At 42.1% G+C, this 20,334-nt stretch overlaps 1 protein-coding gene across 1 annotated transcript in view; it reads left to right on the top strand.

The window, feature by feature from the left end:
* CHSY1 (chondroitin sulfate synthase 1) overlaps positions 1-20,334 on the top strand; it is a 61,334-nt gene that overhangs the window by 7,329 nt on the left and 33,671 nt on the right. The window contains exon 2 of the mRNA XM_039358854.1: positions 1,526-2,021. Coding sequence (XP_039214788.1) covers positions 1,526-2,021 — 496 coding nt within the window. The remainder of the gene's footprint in view (positions 1-1,525; positions 2,022-20,334) is intronic.

Below are 20,334 nucleotides of genomic sequence, written 5' to 3'. Positions count from 1 at the left end.
CCCTCACATCCTGGACATAAACTGTTTCAGCTCCACCCCTTGGGATGCCACAACTAGACACAGGAACATGTGCCATCACTCTGCTGAACACTTAATTCTCACAACGCTGTCTAAGGCAGAGGTCCCCAACTTATTGGGCACCAGAGACCAGTTACATGAAGAGAGGTTTTTACACGTACTGGAGGGTGCGTGATTTTGTGTGCTGCCTACATCTCTCGGATGGGGCTTTGCTTGTTTGTGCGGCCCAGTTGCTGCCATGCCGTGGCATGGTACCAGTCCATGGACCGGGGGTTGGGGACCCCTGGTCTAAGGTCTATGCGTACTTACCCATCTCGTATGGCTGTAGTATTATTAATATTTATCCTAATTATCTTCTTTATTCCCTTGTTTTATTGGCATTATTTAATTGGCGTTATTCTGTTGCTTTTAGTATACACTTGAGTGCTTCTATACCAAAAGCAAATTCCTTGTGTGTTTAATCACACTTGGCCAAATAAAACATTCAGTTCAGTTCAGTGTTGTCATCTTGCTTCGGAATGCTTGGAATTTTCTCTCTGTGGCACCTAAGGCTTGTTCTTCCCTTCGGTCTTTCCCTTTAGTCCCTAACTTGTAGATATGGCTGCTGCCTCTTATTATCGGCAGGTGTTCGGTGCTGTTAAGTTCCAGCCTCTAGAATACTAGCCAACCTTACTCCTAGAGTTCTAAAATTACTAGAACCTAATTCAGGAAACTAAAATTACTAATTGATTACTAATGTCTAGTTTAACGAACAGAAGGACAAGGGGGGACATGATAGCAGTATTCCAATATCTCAGGGGCTGCCATAAAGAAGAGGGAATCAAGCTATTTTCCAAAGCACCTGAAGGCAGGACAAGAAGCAACGGGTGGAAACTAATCAAGGAGAGAAGCAACCTAGAACTAAGGAGACACTTCCTGACAGTGAGAACAATTAATCAGTGGAACAGCTTGCCTCCAGAAGCAGTAAATGCTCCAACACTGGAAGTTTTTAAGAAGAGACTGGACAGCCACTTGTCCGAAATGGTGTAGGGTTTCCTGCTTGAGCAGGGGGTTGGACTAGATGACTTCCAAGGTCCCTTCCAACTTTACTATTGTTGTTGTTGTTGTTGTTGTTGTTATTATCTTCAATAAAATGGCTGGGTGAGCTATTTTAGCATTAAATAAAAGAAAAGCCAAGGATTAAAAGCTCAGTAAAATGGCGTCACTGTCTGTCTGTCTGTCTGTCTGTCTGAATGAATGAATCTAAATGAGGATCCAGATTGTTGGGGGCAAAATGCTGACTCTGTAAACACCTTAGAAAGGGCTGTAAAGCACTGTGAAGTGGTATATAAGTCTAGGCGCTATTGCTAAGTGCTATTTCTATCTATCTATCTATCTATCTATCTATCTATCTATCTATCTATCTATCTTCTAAGCAATTGTTAGACTGAACAATGAGGTTAAAAAAAATAAAATAATGTTTGTTTGTTTTTTAAAAAAAACTTGGTTTTGGTTTCTTCCTCTCTAGAACATGGTCCAGCACAATCCCTGGGAAGGTGGAGTTTTTTTCCAGCGAGGGCTCAGATACGTCTCTTCCGATCCCCATCGTGTCGCTACCTGGTGTAGATGACTCTTACCCACCGCAGAAGAAATCGTTCATGATGCTCAAGTACATGCATGACCACTATTTGGACAAATACGAGTGGTTCATGCGAGCAGATGATGACGTCTATGTGAAAGGAGACAAGCTGGAGAACTTCCTGCGGAGTTTAAATAGCAGCGAGCCCCTCTTCCTTGGGCAGACGGGACTAGGCACGACTGAAGAAATGGGGAAACTGGCCCTGGAGCCCGGAGAGAACTTCTGCATGGGGGGTCCAGGAGTAATCATGAGCCGAGAAGTGCTTCGGAGAATGGTCCCCCACATTGGGGAATGCCTTCGAGAGATGTATACCACCCACGAGGATGTGGAGATTGGCAGATGTGTCCGAAGATTTGCAGGAGTGCAGTGTGTCTGGTCTTATGAGGTAGGCCAGGGTTGGGGCAGAGATGGATTTAAGCATCCAAAGTGTCCTCCAGAGCTGTCATTCGAAACAATCTCTCTCTCTCTCTCTCTCTCTCTCTCTCTCTCTCTCTCTCTCTCTCTCTCTCTCTCTCTCTCTCTCTCTCTCTCTCTCTCTCTCTCTTTTCCATCTCTGTCTCTCTTCCCCTCTCTCTTCCTCTCTCTTTGTCTCCCTCTTTCTTTCTCTCTCTCTCTGTCTTTCTCTCACACACACTCACACGTGCACACAATATTTTTGTGAACAAGCAAAGGAAACTTCGAATTGGATGCTAGATCATTTCAAGAGCTGAATAACTTATGAATGGAAATCTTATATTATCCACATTATACAGCCATGTATGAAGCATGGAGGGAGATCTGTAAGGGGGAAATCTATTTGCCAGTGACTCCTCTTGGTCCATTTATTGCCTTGAGCACTAAGAACCACTGAGCTCAGAAACAAAAGTGAAGAACAAAAGTTACCTGAGTTGTAACATGCGTTTTCATACCTGTTTGTTTTCCTACGTTTCACGTAAAAAACGTGGCTTTTTAAGCTTGACTTATCGATCCGTCCCATCCAGCCGAGCCATACATTCTGGTTTAAATGCCAGAATAACTTGTTGAACACAGCACACAAAGCCATGAAAGGTAGTTTCCCAAATGCAGTAGCTGACCTTAAGGATTGTGCTATCTACCATGCTTTTGGCTCAGTCTGTTGGGTGACCCTAACTTTTATGTATAATAAAATTTCCCAGAAGTACAAGTTCTGTCCTCTTCAGCCAACTTCTCCCTGATAAATGAGGTTTTTTTTTCTTTGTTACGATAAAAAAGCCATGATTATAAGACAGGGTGTTCTATATTAGTCAGCACTGTTTCTTTAATTCTTGGTATCTCATGAATGACCTTCATATGGCATCCATGCAGAGAGAAGAGGGTGAACTCTACATTTAGTACATATATGGGGTAGATGCCTGGAGAAAAAAAGACGTCGGCTTCAATTAGGATGGTCAGTGCTGATCTGCTTCCAGGTCGTCAGTCTTCTGGGGATCGAATATCTCTGCTATTTGGATCCAAGGGTATCACGATTGGGGATTACAAACCAACATGGGTTTTGGTGAGCCTACCGCAGGCAAATCGAAAAGACCGTCATATTATTGGTTGAGTGCTCTAGAAAGGTTGATTGCAGCTGGGTCGTTGACTTTATTGTTGTGCGTGCCAACAATCATCCTAATCCCAATCCAAAACACATATCCCAAATCTATTATCAGGGGTATTATGATCCCATCAAAACTTTTCCCAAAGCAAGTAAAAGAAGTCCCCACTAATCTTTCTGAGAGATAGGGAGAAACAGCTGTCACTCAACAACGTCTCTGAAATTGGAGGCATTTAGAGATGCCTAATAAACCAACGCCCCCCAATCTTTAGAGCACTGGGGACCAGTTTTGTGGAGAGAGGTTTTTCAATGGACCGGAGGGGGTGTGGTTTCATGTGTTGCCTGCACCCCGCTGATGGAGCTTTGCTTGTTTGCACGGACCGGTTCCTAGCATGCTGTGGACCAGTGCCGGTCCATGGACCAGGGGTTGGGGACTCCTGCAATAACCCTTAAATCCTTCTATTGAATGGTCCTCTTTCCTTTTCTCCCGCCCTGCCCCCTGGCATCTCTTTTCTCCCCTCTCTAGGTTCCCAAGAACCACCATTCTGGAAATAGGTGTAAAACAGTGCCTTGAGAAAGAGGTTACAACAATGTTTTTTTAAAAAACTTGGCAATTTTAAGATGGGTGGATTTCAACTCCTGGGAATCCCTAGCCAGCAAGATTTCTCAGAATACTGGACAAGGAAATACCTTGTAGACTGTGGAAGCAGAGAAGACGGCGGGACGGTTAAGGGAGGAAAGACTTGTTACAGAATGAATTCATAACTTCAGGAAAGAGGAAGATGTGAAAAAGAGAAACATAGTTAATCCCCTCTTAAATCTGCTAGGTATAAATCAGGAGTCTCCAAATCTGGCAACTTTTAAGACTTGCGGACTTCAACTCCCAGAATTCCTCATGGTGGCTAGGGAATTCTGGGAGTTGAAGTCCACAAGTCTTAAAAGTTTGGAGGCCCCAGTATAGGATGATCTGGAGAATTGTTTTGGCAGGCTTTCAAGATTCTGTTATATTTCCTTTCTACTGGTGAAGATCTTTCCATAAATCCAACTTCTTCTTGTTTCCTGAATTTGCCAGCCTCTCAAGACTTGACAAGCAGACATATAGTTTTTTTTTTTTAAATATTGCAACTGAGCTTAAGCATTTATGATACACAGATCCACTTAGGTTTTTTTTTTTTTTTTTTAAGTTAACAGCCTGATTTAAGGAGGTAGTGGGAATCTTACTGTCAAGTAACTGGGAGAGAAAACTACTCAGCAGTGTGTAAGGCACGGATAATGATGAGCTGGCTTGGAATTATTTTCAGTTGACGCTCTTGAGTGTATTCTTATTACCAACTCCTTGGTTAATAAGAAATTATGAGTCATTTCTTTTTCTTCGCACTTTTGTGCTCTAAATCACCCAAGAGGTTGGTTTCTTCCTCTTTTTTCTTGCTCGGTATCTTAGCAGCCTCTGCTTTTACAAGAATAGATTTTTTTTTTTAAAGGTTCAGTAGGTATTTTTGGAACTGGAAACAATGGGCTGGTGCATGAAGCCTCTTAAAATAAATCGTGTGGTTTACAAAGGTTTTCTGCAGCAAAGGTTTTCAATTCTGTGCACCTTAAAAAAAACAACTCCCGTGCCTTTTTTTTTCTGCACTAAAAGTGAAACCTTATGGCTGAGATGGAAACTCACTTAACAAAGGTCTCACTTAGCAACGGAGATTTTGGCTCAATTGTGGTCGTAAGTCAAGGGACAAGGTAGGTCATCACAGAGATGGGGGGGTAAAACGTTCCTAAAATCTATTGCTGTTTGCTTCCTGCAAAGGCACCTTGATTTGATGTATCTTGAATTCAATGGAATTGAGTGTCCCAATATTTCAGGTAGTAGTAGCCCTTGACCTACAAGCATTTGTTTAGTGACTGTTCAAAGTTGCAATGGCATTGGAAAAAGTGATTGCTGGAACTTGTTCTTACAATCGTCATGGCATCGCCATGGTCATGGGATCAAAATTGGGGAGCTTGACCATTAGCATGTATTTACGGCATTTTCACTGTCCTGGCTTCATGTGATCACCATTTGTGATCTTCCCAGTTGGCTACCAACCAGGAAAGTCAATGGAGCAAGCCAGATTCACTTTGTTAAGCATTGGAATAGAATAGAATAGAATAGAATAGAATAGAATAGAATAGAATAGAATAGAATAGAATAGAATAGAATAGAATAGAATAGAATAGAACAGGAAATAGAATAGGAAATAGAATAAAATAGAACGGCATGCCAGCAACCAGGCCACACAAACAAGCAAAACCCCATCTGTGGCATGCAGGCAGCACACAAAATCATGCACCCTCCGGTCCACAGAAAAATTCTCTCTCCACAGAACTGGTCCCTGGTGCCCAAACATTGGGGACCTCTGATCTAGAACAAGAATTTCCCACTACTCAAATCCAGTGGGATTGGCTGAGCTGGCACAGAATGAGGAACTCAAACACGTTTGCAATTGGTCAGATGAGAAAAGGCTATCTTAACTTATGTCTATGGAAATATAAGTTTCCAAAACCTGGAAGCATGGACGTGTTCCAGTTTTTGGTTCTGCAAAACTACTGGCTAAGTCAAAATGATTTGGCAGAGTTTCTTCAAGTCATCCAAGTCATGGTTGTCCCAAAGATACTTCTTCAAAAGACAACTGGACTTTGGTTTGTGGTTTTTGTTTTTTTTTGTCTTTGAAGACATTTTGCTTCTCACCCAAGAAGCTTCTTCAGCTCTGACTGAATGGTGGAGGACGGAAGGATTTATATTTCTTGCAGTCAGCTGGTCATTAGCATTCTTCCTCTCTTAACTTAGTTATCCCACCCACTGATTAATTATATAGATGAATAGTTTTTTTTCTTCTATGAGTTTGCCTTGTGCAACTTTGGTTTTAGGTAGGAACATTTATTTATATCATTTATACAGCTGCCTATCTCACACAACTGACTCTGGGCGGCTTACAAAATTAAAAACAGACCCCTCCCAAACAACACCTCCCCCCCAGTGCCCAAGGATAAACAATTAACTATGAATCACCTATATAGTAGCAGAGCTCATTTCTGCCCTGACCCAGAATCAACCTGGTCTTCAATGCCTTGCAAAAGGCTAATAAGGTTGGGGCCATCTGAATCTCCAGAGGGATGTTTTGTGCGTGAAACATTCTGTCCGTGACATATCTGGTACCTGCCCAGATCAAAAGATGCACGATCAAGGACGAAGGTTTGCGTGAGGGAAAATCCAGGATATCTGTGGTTGGAGATACAGGGAAGGAAAAGAAGAGATTTGAGTTGGAAAATGGGAGGTAAGTGGACCAGATAGATCGTTGCATAGGAAGCTGCTGAAGAAAAGAGAATGGTGAGGGGAGACATCCCCCAACTTTGCCTTCTCCCCATCCAGGTTTTGTTATGTCCGAAACCTGGAAGCGTGGAAGTGATCCAGTTTTTGATTCCGCGGAACTCTAGCTGAGTCAAAATGATTTGGCAGAGCTTCTGCAATGCAGTGATTTGTTGCATCTATGAAACATAACATTTCTCCACCACCACCCCTCCTATTTTTTTTTTTTTTTTTGCATTTCAAATTTTGGAGGACAAGAATGGACCTCAGTGATGTTGCAAGTATGAGTAGGGTTACAGAAATTTGGATACTCAGGAACTTCTGCCAGCCAAAAATGACTGGGACAAGGAAGCTGAAAGCTATTACAGATTATTGACATTTGAGAAACATTTCTGAAAGTTTTCTTTCCCTGTGGGACTTTGTCCCATTGTATGGGACTGCAGCTCCCAGCAGTTTCCTTGACTGTAGGGCAAGGAAGGCATGTACCAGGCTCTCCTTTCTTACTGATTCCCTCCTCCCTATCTTTCCCTCTTGCCTTGTGATCCTTCTCACTTAATCATGTCTTGCTGCAGCATCTCTTGAAGTTCAAAATTACAACAAGGCTTTCCACTTAGCCACCTCCCTGCTTGGAACCTGACCTCAATTGTGGAAGCTTTTGTTGATCTGTCATCTTTATTCAAGTTCCTGAGCTGACCTGGGCTAACCCTTCTGTCTCTAGGAGATTTTTGAATTCTTGGGCAAAATAGAGTTATTGCACGTACTAAAAAAGATGAATGCAAGGCGAGAGCCTGTTCAATGTAGAGATTAGAGTGCTGGGCTAGGAGCAAAGAGGCTGAGATTTTAGTCTTGCTTAAGGCACAAGAGCCAGCTGGATTGATTTTGGACCAGTCACTGTTTCAGCCTTAGAATCTGATATTAAAAAAGCACTGGTGATGTTATCTAGTTGGGTAATGAAACATCTGCTAGAAAACAACTAAAATCGGAGAGCTCCAAGGACCCCACAGTAGCTGCCCCACCCCCTCCTCCTCCTCGTGCTGATGATATTACTTAGTTGGGTCATGAAATGTCTGCAAGAAACAACCAAGCTCATAGAGCACGGGACTCTTCATTTCAAATCTGGGCTACAAATATTCTCCTTTCTTGATAAAAAAAACCCACCACTTATCTACTCATCCATACAAAACCAGTTGATCCATAACCTTCAAGGCTTTCATCCTGTACTAGATGAGTTCAGGTAGATGCTGCTACTGTCAGTAATAATAGTAATTAATGTGGTGGCTTTATACTTCAGTCATTGTTGCCTCATAAATTGCAGCCACCCTTTCTCCTTTCAGCCTCGTTTCCGAAGAGCTTTTTTGGGTTCAAATTTATTCCTTCTCCTCCAAATGATTCTCTGAATAATAACTGCCAACAATATAAAAAGCTTGGATTTACTTCTCCGCTGAGTAGATCTTTGTTCTTCAGCTTGCTTTGAGGCTTCTGAGTATGATGATGGGGCCAAAAAATCAAGTCCTGTCTCCAGAGAGGCTGGAAAAATCTGATTTCGTTTCCTTTGAGGCTTTTGTTCAGAATGGCCATAATTTTTTGGTCTTTTGGCTTCTGCTGTTCCGAAATTGCATGTGGGATTGTCTGAAAGAAGGGGAAAAAAAGTAAGCTCGAAGGCCTCTGCTTTAAGAAGTACTTAGCTTTCCTGTTCTCTTTGTTCTCTTCTAAACCAAGGCCGTCCTACCATCTTTGGGTTGTCAGGCATTTTTAGAATTTTGAGAATATACTGTGAGTTCTTTCATAAAATAGCTGGTGGTGGGGCTTCCCCATTCAGAAAATAATTGCAGTAGGGGGTGGAGGAGAGAGTGTGACTGTTTACAAAGCACTGATTTATTGGGATGTTACTTGCCCTTTACGGGACACTCGGCATCTCTTCTGCTTATTCTTGATTATTATTTTTTTTTACAGACAGGTTGGGCACCGTCCCAAGTAAAGCTCTGGACTGCAGCCATTTATCACTTTTACATTTTATGTAACCTTGTGGCACCCCATGGGCTCCATCAGCATTCTTGAAAACCAAGAAGAGGCTGTTGCTTTAGACAGCTTCCTGTCTTCTTTTTAATTAAAAGAATGTTTGATTAAAAAGTTAGGTAGGGAAGGGAGCCTGTTTACATCTGAAATAAATGCCTCAAGAAACACTCCTGCCCCTGTTTATAGACGTTGGTGATGTTTAAGACCAAATCAATCAATGTTTGTGACTCTTGTCAGTAACTGTAATCTTGTTCACAATTCTGACATTGTAGAGGCTGGAATTGTCGTCAAGTAGTTTCAGAGGGTGGGTGCATTTTATGCACAGAGTTCATGCACAGAGATGCTGCTGCTGCTGGTCCCCATTGTTCTTTCTTTTCCCTTTCAAAAAACCCTTTTCTGCATAAATACGGTTCTAAATCTGGGCTATTATGAAAGAGTATCTTGGCTTTCTTCCAAATAGTTTAGACTACAACTACCACAATCCATTGTTCTTGACCACACTTATGGGGCTGATGGGATTTCAAGCTGAAATGTGAACAAGGTTGCTGATGTCTACGTGTATCCTGTTGAAAATCTGGTCATATATGCTTACATTCCAGAGAAATGAGCAAGATCTGCAGGAAGACAGCAGCAGTTTTGCTTATGAAGCTGTGCAAAACTCAATTTTCTGAGCTCCTGTTCAGGTATAGAGGCCCACACAAACTAGAATGTGCTTTAAGAGACAGTTGAGACTGAACAAAACATACTTCCTAGGCCAACATCCAGCAAGCTTAGTCCTGTTAAAACCGTGTTCCGATGTATATACTTTGATTTCCTCCCATAAAAATGATTGCAAGATTCCCCTTTTGCATGGCAAAGAACCGGATTCTGAGATGAGTATGAGAAACAAGGAAGGAGTATCTGGCTGGTATTTCCTCCAAAACATCTGGTTCTTTTTGATTAGTATGTTCGTTTTTGGGAGCTTCTCTGATCTCAGATTTTAAAAAAAATGCAGAAACTTGTTGCTTATAAGCTGCCAAGTTTATCTTTAATTAAGCATTAAGAGGTCTCCTGTGTATCAGTCATTATTTCCTATGAGTAAAAACTTAAACTTGTCTCTTATTTCCTTTGCATCCTGGTGAGGACTCTTTTGTCGGTGCTCTGATAAAACCATTGCCCCACTATCCAGCTGGCTAAAAGGGAAGAAATTATCTTAATACTCTGTCTGGGATGACAATGATTTTACAGTTCCCTACTTCAAAAGCCAGCATATTGCTAATGTTGTTTGAGCAGTTCATTCTTTTTTGTTTGTTTTTAATTCATGAATTACTCCTTCAGTTTTAAACTCCGGTATCTGGTGTCTACTGGAATTGTATTCAGTATCAAAGACCTGGTGTGTGGTTCTCTGTCCATGTATGAAAAGTTTATCCTTTCCTTCATAGTAGAACCCCAGGCTGGTTTGTGTGGACCAGTTGCTGGCATGCCGTGGGCCGGTACTGGTCCACAGACCAGGGGTTGGGGACCCCAGTCCTACATGAAGGGTTTAAATTAGTAGGATTTGCAAATTGGATTCCTAATAGGTCATGAGACTTTGCTAAGTATGTAATGGCTGAGGAATTCTGGGAGTTGAAGTCCAACAATCATAAAAGGGCCGAGTTTGAAGACCTCTGGGCTATAATAAACCCTTGTGGCCAGGCATGGTTTATTGCCACAATAAAGAAATTGTCTGCTTTTCATACATTTAATTCAGAATGGAGCTGGAAGGGACCTTGGAGGTCTTCTAGTCCAACCCCCTGCTCAAGCAGCCTGTACCATTCCAGAAGTGGCTGTCCAGACTCGTCTTAAAAGCCTCAAGTGATGGAGCACCCATAACTTCTGGAGGCAAGCTGTTCCACTAGTTAATTGTTCTCACTGTTAAGGAGTTTCTCCTTAATTCCAGGTTGCTTCTCTCCTTGATTAGCTTCCATCCATTGTTTCTTGTCCTGCCCTCTGGTGCTTTGGAAAATAAGTTGACCCCCTCTTCTTTGTGGCAGCCCCTCAAAAATATTGCAACACTGCTGTCATGTTACCCCCCAGTGCTTCTTTTCTGTAGATTAGCCATACCCAATTCCTGCAACCCTTCTTCATATGTTTTAGTCTCCATTAATCACTTTAATATCACTAAGCCTTGACTGTAGCTAGAATTAGGTCAACCTTGCGGGAAGACCTTCCTGTTTCCTAGAAATGTCCAAAGATGGGATAAGAGCTCTGCAGAGTTATTACAAGTGCAGCCGGTGCTTAACATCTAATTAACAGCTCTTAAGTCAGAGAAGGAGCCTGGGCGTATCTCCTAATAAGGTTGCAATACTTTTGACCCCTAGATAAGAGCAGACCTAGTGGCGTTGGGTGTTTGATTTTTATTTTTATCGTGCCAGTTCTCAATCTCAGGGCAGCTTCTATAATAAACCCACTGAAAACAGCTGGCAAACAGATCTGCCTGTTTATCTTTTCTCAGGAAACTATTTCTCCCTAAAATCTTGAAGACTGCAGGTACCTAGAAAACCTGCCTATATAAAAGCTCTCTCTCTCTCTCTCCCCCCCTCCCTCTCTCTCTCTCCCTTCCTCCCTCCCCTCTTCTTTAGCTAAGCAGATGTTGCTTTTTCCCCCTTTTGCGAAGCATTAAACTGAATATGAATGCAGGAAATGGTTGTATATTGAAATGGATTATATATTTTTAATATCTTTTGACCCTCTGTATTCTTCAATTTAGTCCTAAAAAGAAGCACATGAGAATTCCTTCTAGTCAAAGACCATAATAAGACTATCATGGTTTGGCCATAGCGCATTGTGTTGTATTTTATCCCAAGCTAAAGCTGGTTCTTCACCCAGTCCCTAATGAGGAGCCTTACAAGTATTACAAGGTTGACATTGAATATGTCCAAAATGTGAAGAGAACATGATTAAAAGGGGCACCAGGATGAGTTGGGACCTGTGTGTAGGATGTGTAGGGGAAGAAGGAAACTCTGTTTAGGCCACTGAGAGGCCCCCCTCTCTTGCAAAAATAGCCTTGTTCCTTTGGGATTCACACAAAGGAGGATTTGTACCTCTCTGTGTTGCACATCTGTTGTAGTGCCACTGACTGATTGCTGGACACTCTGACTTATTAAGAGAGAACTTTTTATTTTTCCAAGGAAATGCACTTGAAAATGTTTTATTTTTCCAGCGAACCTATGATCTTTTTTTTAAAGAAAGATAATAAATTTCAGGATATATTCTAAAGGTACTATTCCCATTGATGTACCCAATGCAATGTATAGATCATTCCCCATTAAATTCATCTTGCACGTACAATTGCAAAGTGTAGATATTATTTCACTGTGTTTCATCAATAACAATATAATTTAGGGGACCTTGGTGTTCTTGGAGCACAGGACTCCTCACTTCAACCCTGGGCTACAAATGTCCTCTTTTATTGGTCATATAATTTAATTTGGCACAGGTAATCTTGGATTGCGCAACCACAATTGAGCCAAACATTTCTGTTGTTAAGTGAGACATTTGTTAAGTGAGTTTTGTCCCAGTAAACGACCTTTCTTGCCACAGTTGTTAAGTCGAAGCACTGCAGTTATTGTTAAGTTAGTAATACAGTTGTTAATTGAAGTTGGCTTCCCCATTGACCTTGCTTGTCAGGACATTGCAGCTGTCATAAATATGAGTCAGTGGCCAAGTGTCTGAATTTTGATCATGTGACCTTGGGGATGCCGCAGCGTTCATAAGTATGAAAAGTCATAAGTCACTTTTTTCAGTGCCATTGTAACTTCCAATGAAGTGTTGTAACATCTTAATTAGGCTATATCAGGGGTAGGCAACCTTGGCTCTTTTATGACTCGTGGACTTCAACTCCCAGAATTCCTGAGCCAGCCATGCTGAGGGGAAAGGGAGAGGTTTCCAAACTGAGCCATGCTGGCTCAGGAATTCTGGGAGTTGAAATCCACAAGTCTTAAAGTTGCCAAGGTTGAGGACCCCTGATATAGGGCAGGAGTAGGCAACCTTGGCTCTTTTATGACTCGTGGACTTCAACTCCCAGAATTCCTGAGCCAGCATGGCTCAGCTTGGAAACCTCTTCCTTTTCCCTCAGCATGGCCAGCTCAGGAATTCTGGGAGTTGAAGTCCACAAGTCATAAAAGAGCCAAGGTTGCCTATCCCTGGTCTAGCTGATCCATGTTGGATAGCCTTCAAGTGTAACAGTAGGAGGCTCTTAAGAGTTAGTGGCATTTTTATGCACCAAATCAAGTTATGTACGTTTCATTTGCGTTCTCACTTCCCAGGGATTTATTTTGTGGATTGGGGAACGTATTTCCCACTTTTCTCCTATCACACCGGGCCTTTGCATAGTGTGCCAGGAACCCCTTCAGAAAAGTAGTAGGTCCCAGGGGGAAAAAAAAAATATAAGAACAATCCAATTTCATTTCCTTGCCTTCTCTTCTAATTAAAATGACGTGACTTCAATTAAAACAATCTCTTTCCGTGTGTGTCCTAGTGTTCTATAATTAAATTTTAAAATTAATCATTGTATGGAAGACAGAGGGCCTGCCTAAAGCCTTGCTTGTGCCTGTCTCTCTCTTCCGTTATGAAAAGGCTCCGGTCTAGAGCTATGAAGACAACTCAAAGACTGCAACAAAGTGGTGTGGTTACAGCAGAAGGCCCCAACCTTTTGGGCACCAGGTTCCGTGGACAGAAGTTTTTACGTGGACTGGAGGGGGTGTGGTTTCACGTACTGCCTGCATCCCACGGATGGGGCTTCGCTTGTTTGCACGGACCGATTTCTGGCATGCCATGGCCTGGTGCCAGTCCACGGACTGGGGGTTGGGGATCCCTGGGTTACGGGTAATCCTCAACTTACAACAACCGTGGAGCCCATAATGTCTGTGGCTAAGCGTGCCAGTTGTTAAGTGAGTTTTGTCCCCTTCTAGGATTTTTTTTTGCCACAGCTGTTAAGCAGGTCAATGCAGTTGTTAACGGAATCACCCAGCAGCCATGAAGTGAATGTGGATCCTCCCCACTCCCCCCAATTGACTTTGCTGGTCGGAAGCCAGCTGGGAAGGGTTAACTCTGCACAAGGAGGCAGCTTCTCTCTCTTGTGTTCCTGTTGGGAGAAAGTAGGGTTGCCACTATGAGATGAGCATCCAAAGGCCAAGTTGAAGGACTGAGCAATGGATGGAGACTCTGGGAGGGGTTGGAGGTGACGTGCAGAGAGGCAGGGAAGTTGCTGATCCTCTGCAGAAAACCTGATCCTGGAACTGAGAAATGAATAAAAGCTCCCAGTGGGATTTCTAGTGAAACTTGATTTCTAGGAAAGCAAATACAAGAGGATCTTTGTCTCTGGCGGCTGCAGAGTCACGCCAGACCGTTGCAACAGCGAAGGATGAATAAGAAGAACAGCTCTGTTACTATGCAAATCCCTCTCCGGCACTTTTTCAGAGCAAAAGCCTTGAATTCCAGCGTCCATCAAGCTTTTCTTGATGAGCAAAAGGACTCCAGGTTTCGGTGGCCTATTTTGCATGCGATTTCAGTCCGTTCGTCTCCCATCTCTACTGGTAAAATAAGTACATGTGTGGCCGCAAAGTGGCGCAAGGGTCAGCTTTCAAATGAAAACGTTAAAAGGAATTGCAAGTTGAGTGACTTGATCCGTCGTAGAATTTGTAGGAGTTGGGTTGAACAAATTGCGTGCCGTCCCAGGGATTTTAGTTTAGTCAATCCAAGAAGTAAAAATTAATAGTAAATACACATCGAAGCCCTGTCCCCCTTTAAACCAACGGTCCTAGTGCAGTTTCTTTGGACATAGAACCAACTAAATAGGTTGAAGTTCAACTCCCCTCATTCCCAGCCAATATGATTGATGGGAGCTGTAGTCTGACACATTGGTTCTACTGAATAGCTTTTTAAGAAGAAAAAGATCAGTAACGTGGATTTATGAGCCAGAATAAAATACATTATATTTGGCTGTAGTTAGGTTTTTTTTTTTTTTAGGGTTTAAATTTATTAAGTCAGAGGTCCCCAACCTTTTGGGTGCCAGGGACCGGTTACGTGGAGAGAGGTTTTTCCACAGACCGGAGGGTGTGTGGTTTTGTGTGCTGCCTGCATCCTGCAGATGGGGCTCTGCTTGTTTGTGCTGACCGGTTGCTGGCATGCCATGGCCCAGTACTCGTCCATGGACCGAGGATTGGGGACCCCTGTATTAAGTGATGTGACATTAGGAAAAAACATCTGCTATAAGTATTATAGCAGAAATACTCTAATGGATTTCCTATAAGTTTTGTTTTTTGTTTTTTAAAAAAAGCACTTTTCCTTGCTTCTATCTCAGTGAGATTCTTTGACAGTGATGGTGTTGGAAATTAAGACACAAAAATTTAAGAGCCATTGAATTAAGTTATATTCTCCCGGTCTTCTGAGTAATTTGAGTTGAACAGATCAAGGTATTTTACTTAATCGTTAGATCTATATCTCAGCAGCATTCAATTTTGGATCGTTTGCAAAAAATATATATAAATTGCTGCATATTATCGGCTTATTCTAATGTCTTCTTTTAAAGGATTTCCAGTCCTGAGCCTTGATCCATGCGCCTGGATATTTCATTAAAACTTCCCTGAGGACAGCAAGTAAAAACAGCAGTATTGTAGGATTACACGGAGCTTAATAAGAATAGTGCTTTTTTGTCTTATATTGAGCCCTATTGATTGATGGGCCTTGAATGTGATTAAATAAACAAACATGTACTTTTGGGTCATTAAGCCATAAAAAGTAGTTGGCCTTATGTAATTGTTAACGGCCTGTGTCTCTTCGCTTTGCATTTTGGTTAAGAGGCTCTGTTAGACCATCATTTTGCTATACATTTTTTTTTTTTTTTGTAAAAACCTTTGTCTGCTGTTGAGTTTGAAACACTTTTGGCGCAGGGGAAGAGGAACATTCCCTTTTAAAAACTTAAAAGGTTAAAAAAAGGTAAGGGTTTCCCGTGCCTGTCATGTCCAACTCCAGGGGGCGGTGCTTATCTCCATTTCTTGGCTAAAGGAGCCAGCGTTGTCTGAAGATGCTTCCATGTTCATGTGGCTGGAATGACTGTACATCGAGGTGCATGGAACTCTGTTACCTTCCCACCGAAGTAGTATCTATTTATCTACTTGCATTGGCATGCTTTCAAATTGCTAGGTGGTCAGGAGCTGGTGATACTTGGGTCTCAACCTGCTGATAACAACAATAACAATAACAACAATAATAATAAAATGTTGGAAGGGACCTTGGAGGTCATCTAGTCCAACCCCCTGCTCAGGCAGGAAACCCTATACCATTTCGCACAAATGGCTGTCCAGTCTCTTCTTAAAAACTTCCAGTGTTGGAGCATTCACCGCTTCTGGAGGCAGGTTGTTCCACTGGTTAATTGTTCTAACTGTCAGGAAGTTTCTCCTTAGTTCTAGGTTGCTTCTCTCTTTGGTTAGTTTCTATCTGTTGCTTCTTGTCCTGCCTTCAGGTACTTTGGAGAATAGCTTGACTCCCTCTTCTTTGTGGGAGCCCCTGAGATATTGGAATACTGCTATCATGTCCCCCCTCGTCCTTCTCTTCGTTAAACTAGACATACCCAATTCCAGCAGCCGTTCCTTATATGTTTTAGCCTCCAGTCTCCTAATCATCTTTGTTGCTCTTCTCTGGACTCTTTCTAGAGTCTCAACATCTTTTTTACAGCGTGGTGACCAAAACTGGATGCAGTATTCCAAGTGTGGCCTTACCAAGGCCTTGTAAAGGGGTATTAATACTTCATGTGATCTTGATTCTATCCCTCTGTTAATGCAGCCTAGCACTGTGTTGGCTTTTTTGGCAGCTGCAGCACACGGCTGGCTCATATTTGACAAGCCCAGCGTCTTAACCATGCTCCTCTCAAACTTACCCTCCTCTTAAAAAGCATAGGGAAGTCATACAATCCAGCTTTCACAACCGTCAGTTCCCTAAACTTGTGATTCCATATTGGAGAGAACAATCTTCTAGCAATCTTTAGAAGGAGGAGATGCGTTTCTCTCCCTGCTTTTATCTTCTGCTTCCTTCTTTCTGGACTCCTTTCCATCTCATCCATTAATTCAGAGTTTTCCCCCCATCCTTTTTCACACTCTGAATTTCCATGCTGCGAAGGGTGAGCCCGGTTTAGCGGTTAGACTGAAATGGCAGAGATCTGAAGTCAGTCATGATATTCCTTGCCACCATGAGATCAGCCACTTGAGCTCATTGTCTTGCTTTGAACCTTGTTTGCATGTCTTGGGGTGAACTGAAGAAGTACTTTGATCTTCTTAATCTAATCTACGCTTATTGCTAAGCGACAGGATCTAGACTGTAATGAGAGAATTAAACTGGGGAAGCAGCCGTGACATACAACTTCGGCAGTTTAATCAACGATTAGTAATTAACGACAGTAAGAGTTGAACTTTAATTGCCCAGCGATCTGAACGGCAGGGATAAAATTTGAAGCTACTAAACCACGTTAGCTTTCATGACAAACCTAAAGAGGAAAAAGAGGGTAGTTAACAAAGTGTAGTCTACCACTTCGACTAACTGGGAAGAATAGTTTTTAATGTCTGTGGAGAATGTCAGTCATCCAGTCCTAGTTGTCTCAAAAGGTGTCTTTTCAAAAGATCACATGAAGTGTTAACACCACTTTACAAGGCCTTGGTAAGGCCACACTTGGAATACGGCATCCAGTTTTGGTCACCATGATGTAAAAAAGATGCTGAGACTCTAGAAAGAGTACAGAGAAGAGCAACAAAAATGATTAGGGGACTGGAGGCTAAAATATATAAGGAACGGTTGCTGGAATTGAGGATGTCTAGTCCAGTGGTTCTCAACCTGTGGGTCGGGACCCCATTTGGGGTCGAATGACCATTTCACGGGAGTCGCCAAACAAGGCTGTCCGCCATTTTTTTCCCCTTTTCTTTGGCCACGCCCCTGGCACCCAGTGATGTATAAGTGGTTGGGGGTCACCACAACATGGGGAACTGTATTATGGGGTCGCGGCATTAGAAAGCTTGAGAACCACTGGTCTAGTCTAATGAAGAGAAGGACAAGGGACATGATAGCAGTGTTCCAATATCTCAGGGGTTGCCCCAAAGAAGAGGGAATCAAGCTGTTCTCCAAAGCACCTGAAGGCAGGACAAGAAGCAACAGATAGAAACTAATCAAAGAGAGAAGTAACCTAGAACTAAGGAGAAATTTCCTGACTGTTAGAGCAATTAATCAGTGGAACAACCTGCCTCCAGAAGTGGTGAATGCTCCAACATTGGAAGTTTTTAAACAGAGATTGGACAGCCATTCGTCTGAAATGGTATAGGGCAGGGGTATCAAACTGCTGGCCCACAGGCCAGTTTCATCATACCGGAGCCGTGCCCACCCCATTGCCGGCAATGGTGAAAAAGCTCCGATACATTGCGTGACATCATGTGACGTCGTGGGTTTGACATATCTGGTATAGTGTTTCCTGCCTGTTAGACTAGATGACCTCCAAGGTCCCTTCCAATTATTATTATTATTATTATTATTATTATTATTATTATTATTATTATTATTATTATTATTAGGCAGCTTTGACTGTTCTTTTTTTTCCTGGAGGAAGATATTTCACTTCTCATCCAAGAAGCTTCATCGGTTCTAGGAGACAGTGGTTCTGAACTGATGAAGCTTCTTGGATGCCAAGCGAAACATCTTCCTCAAGGAGAAAAAAAAAATAGTCCAATTGCCTTTTGAAAAAGCAGCTTTGAATTTTTAATGTCCTTTACCACATAATACAAGGCAGTGCAGTGCAGGTTAATGCAATATATTGCAATGTCATGCCATAAAGTGCAATGCAATATTCATTGTAAGTGAAAAGCTAACCCTATTGGACCTTGAGTTTTTTGCGTCCTATATTAGCTTTCTGACAGTGGGGGTTTTGTTTGTAGTTTTAAGAAGCTCCATCCCTCTCTTAATTTCTCCAGTCACCTCAATCTGCTGCGTAGATGAGTTTAAAGAGAAATCTTGGATGTTCTGATCGACAATCAATTTAAAGAGAGCTGGATTTTAATTCCCTGCGGTGTTTTTGTTTTCTAGGAATTGATATTGTTTATTTTTGCTTCAGACACATTCCCGGTATCTTTCAGGAACCCATGATTATAGCTAGTGGGGCTCAGAATTGTCTTCTTTTGCATCCGTTTTTAGCCGAATGGTGTTTAACGCCTGGCCACAGAAGACAAGTTGTGAAAGGTTTCCTTTTAAAAAAAAAAATCAAACCCACAAGAGCAAAAACAAAAAACGCTCTGTGCACATTCGCACATCTCTGCTTGCTGTCTCTCTCAAGCTGCTTAATTCTGTCTAGACTTCAGAACAAAAAACTATTTTGGCACGTCAGCGACAGATAACTCTTCTCAAATGTTTACCCTTTCTTGTTTTTTTTAAAAAAATAAAAATAAAGATCCGTGAGATATTCCAGTGATACAGTCAGTAAGTCATTCATGCCATCAGTAAAGGAGAAAGATCTCTAAGTCTTCTCCCGCCTGGTCCCTTGAGGTGTGTGTTAAAGCACACCAAGATAGATGCAACAATGCACTACACCACAACCTAGCACAAGGTCGGGAAGTGTTCCCTGTCCTGAAATATCCATCCTTACTCCGGGCTCAGGGGAGGAAAGGATTCATGAAGATCTGTTTAACTGAGCAACCTGGAATATAAGTTTCTTTAGTTCTTAGACATTTAGTCTAAAGTGGGTTTAGGATTGCACGAAGCAACCCATCATCTTAAATCATAATATATCGAATTTGTGGGGTATCAGATTTTGGATTACTGTATTATACCAGCGGTCCTCAACCGTGGCAACTTTAAGACTTGTGGACTTCAACTCCCAGCTTTGCTGGCTGAGGAATTCTGGGAGTTGAAGTCCACAAGTCACGTTGCCAAGGTTGGAGACCCCTGTATTATATGAACCCTGCCCTTCACAGCTTACTGAGTACTTAAAAGCCTCGTCACGCTCTCTTTCCTCCCTTTCTGCTAATGTCTTCCAGAACCTTATAAAGTCTTGTTTATTTAAAAGTTTTAACTTCAGGATCTCTTGAATGAAACTTTTTTTTTTCGGCGACAGCTGGAACGAGTTATTTGTCTACTGCTGCTTTTTCAGATATGCGTGATGCTTCTTCTCTAAACATTACATGTTTTTTTATAAGCAGTAAGCATTGTCTACGCTTTTCAAAAATGGGGAAGAGTGTGATTTTGACTCAGTGGAAGAAACGAACAGGGGAGAAGAAGCATTTAGTTTCTGCAGCGAAATGACGAAGGTTCTGAATTTTCCAGATTCTGGAACTTGGTTGCTGTCCCACTTGAAGTTTGGGCAGATGTTGCAACTAGTAAGTAACTTAGGCAAGAAGCTGAAGCCCCTGGAAGCTTTAGTGCACACCTGCTTGGCGATCTCTAAATATTGTAACTCCCTTGTCCCTTTCTTTGTGACTTCTCTCTGCCCTTAAATTCACGGTGATGGTGAGCACACCTCCTGCATTTCTGTGAATTTCAAAGCTCCTGTAGTGTTAATTTCTGCTATTTTTAATTTTCGTGTGAAAACCCGGGATGTAAAATTCAGGGTATGAATTAACCTAGAGTATGGAAACATGGAAAACAGAAAATGTTTGCTGCGGAGCCCAAATCAAATAGTAGAAAGCACTGATAAGCAGAACTAATCGCTCTTTTTTTATCTGGCCTGTGCAACAGCTGCACAGCATGGGTAATGTAGTCCAGTTTTATTGCCTCACAACAAGAGACAAAGCATCAGGCAGC

The sequence above is a fragment of the Crotalus tigris genome, unplaced genomic scaffold (genome assembly GCF_016545835.1).
Source record: "Crotalus tigris isolate CLP2741 ecotype Arizona unplaced genomic scaffold, ASM1654583v1 scf7180000019068.10715455, whole genome shotgun sequence".
Lineage (NCBI taxonomy): Eukaryota > Metazoa > Chordata > Lepidosauria > Squamata > Viperidae > Crotalus > Crotalus tigris.
The sequence above is the reverse complement of the archived record's forward strand: the minus strand, read 5'-3'. Positions and strand labels throughout refer to the sequence as shown.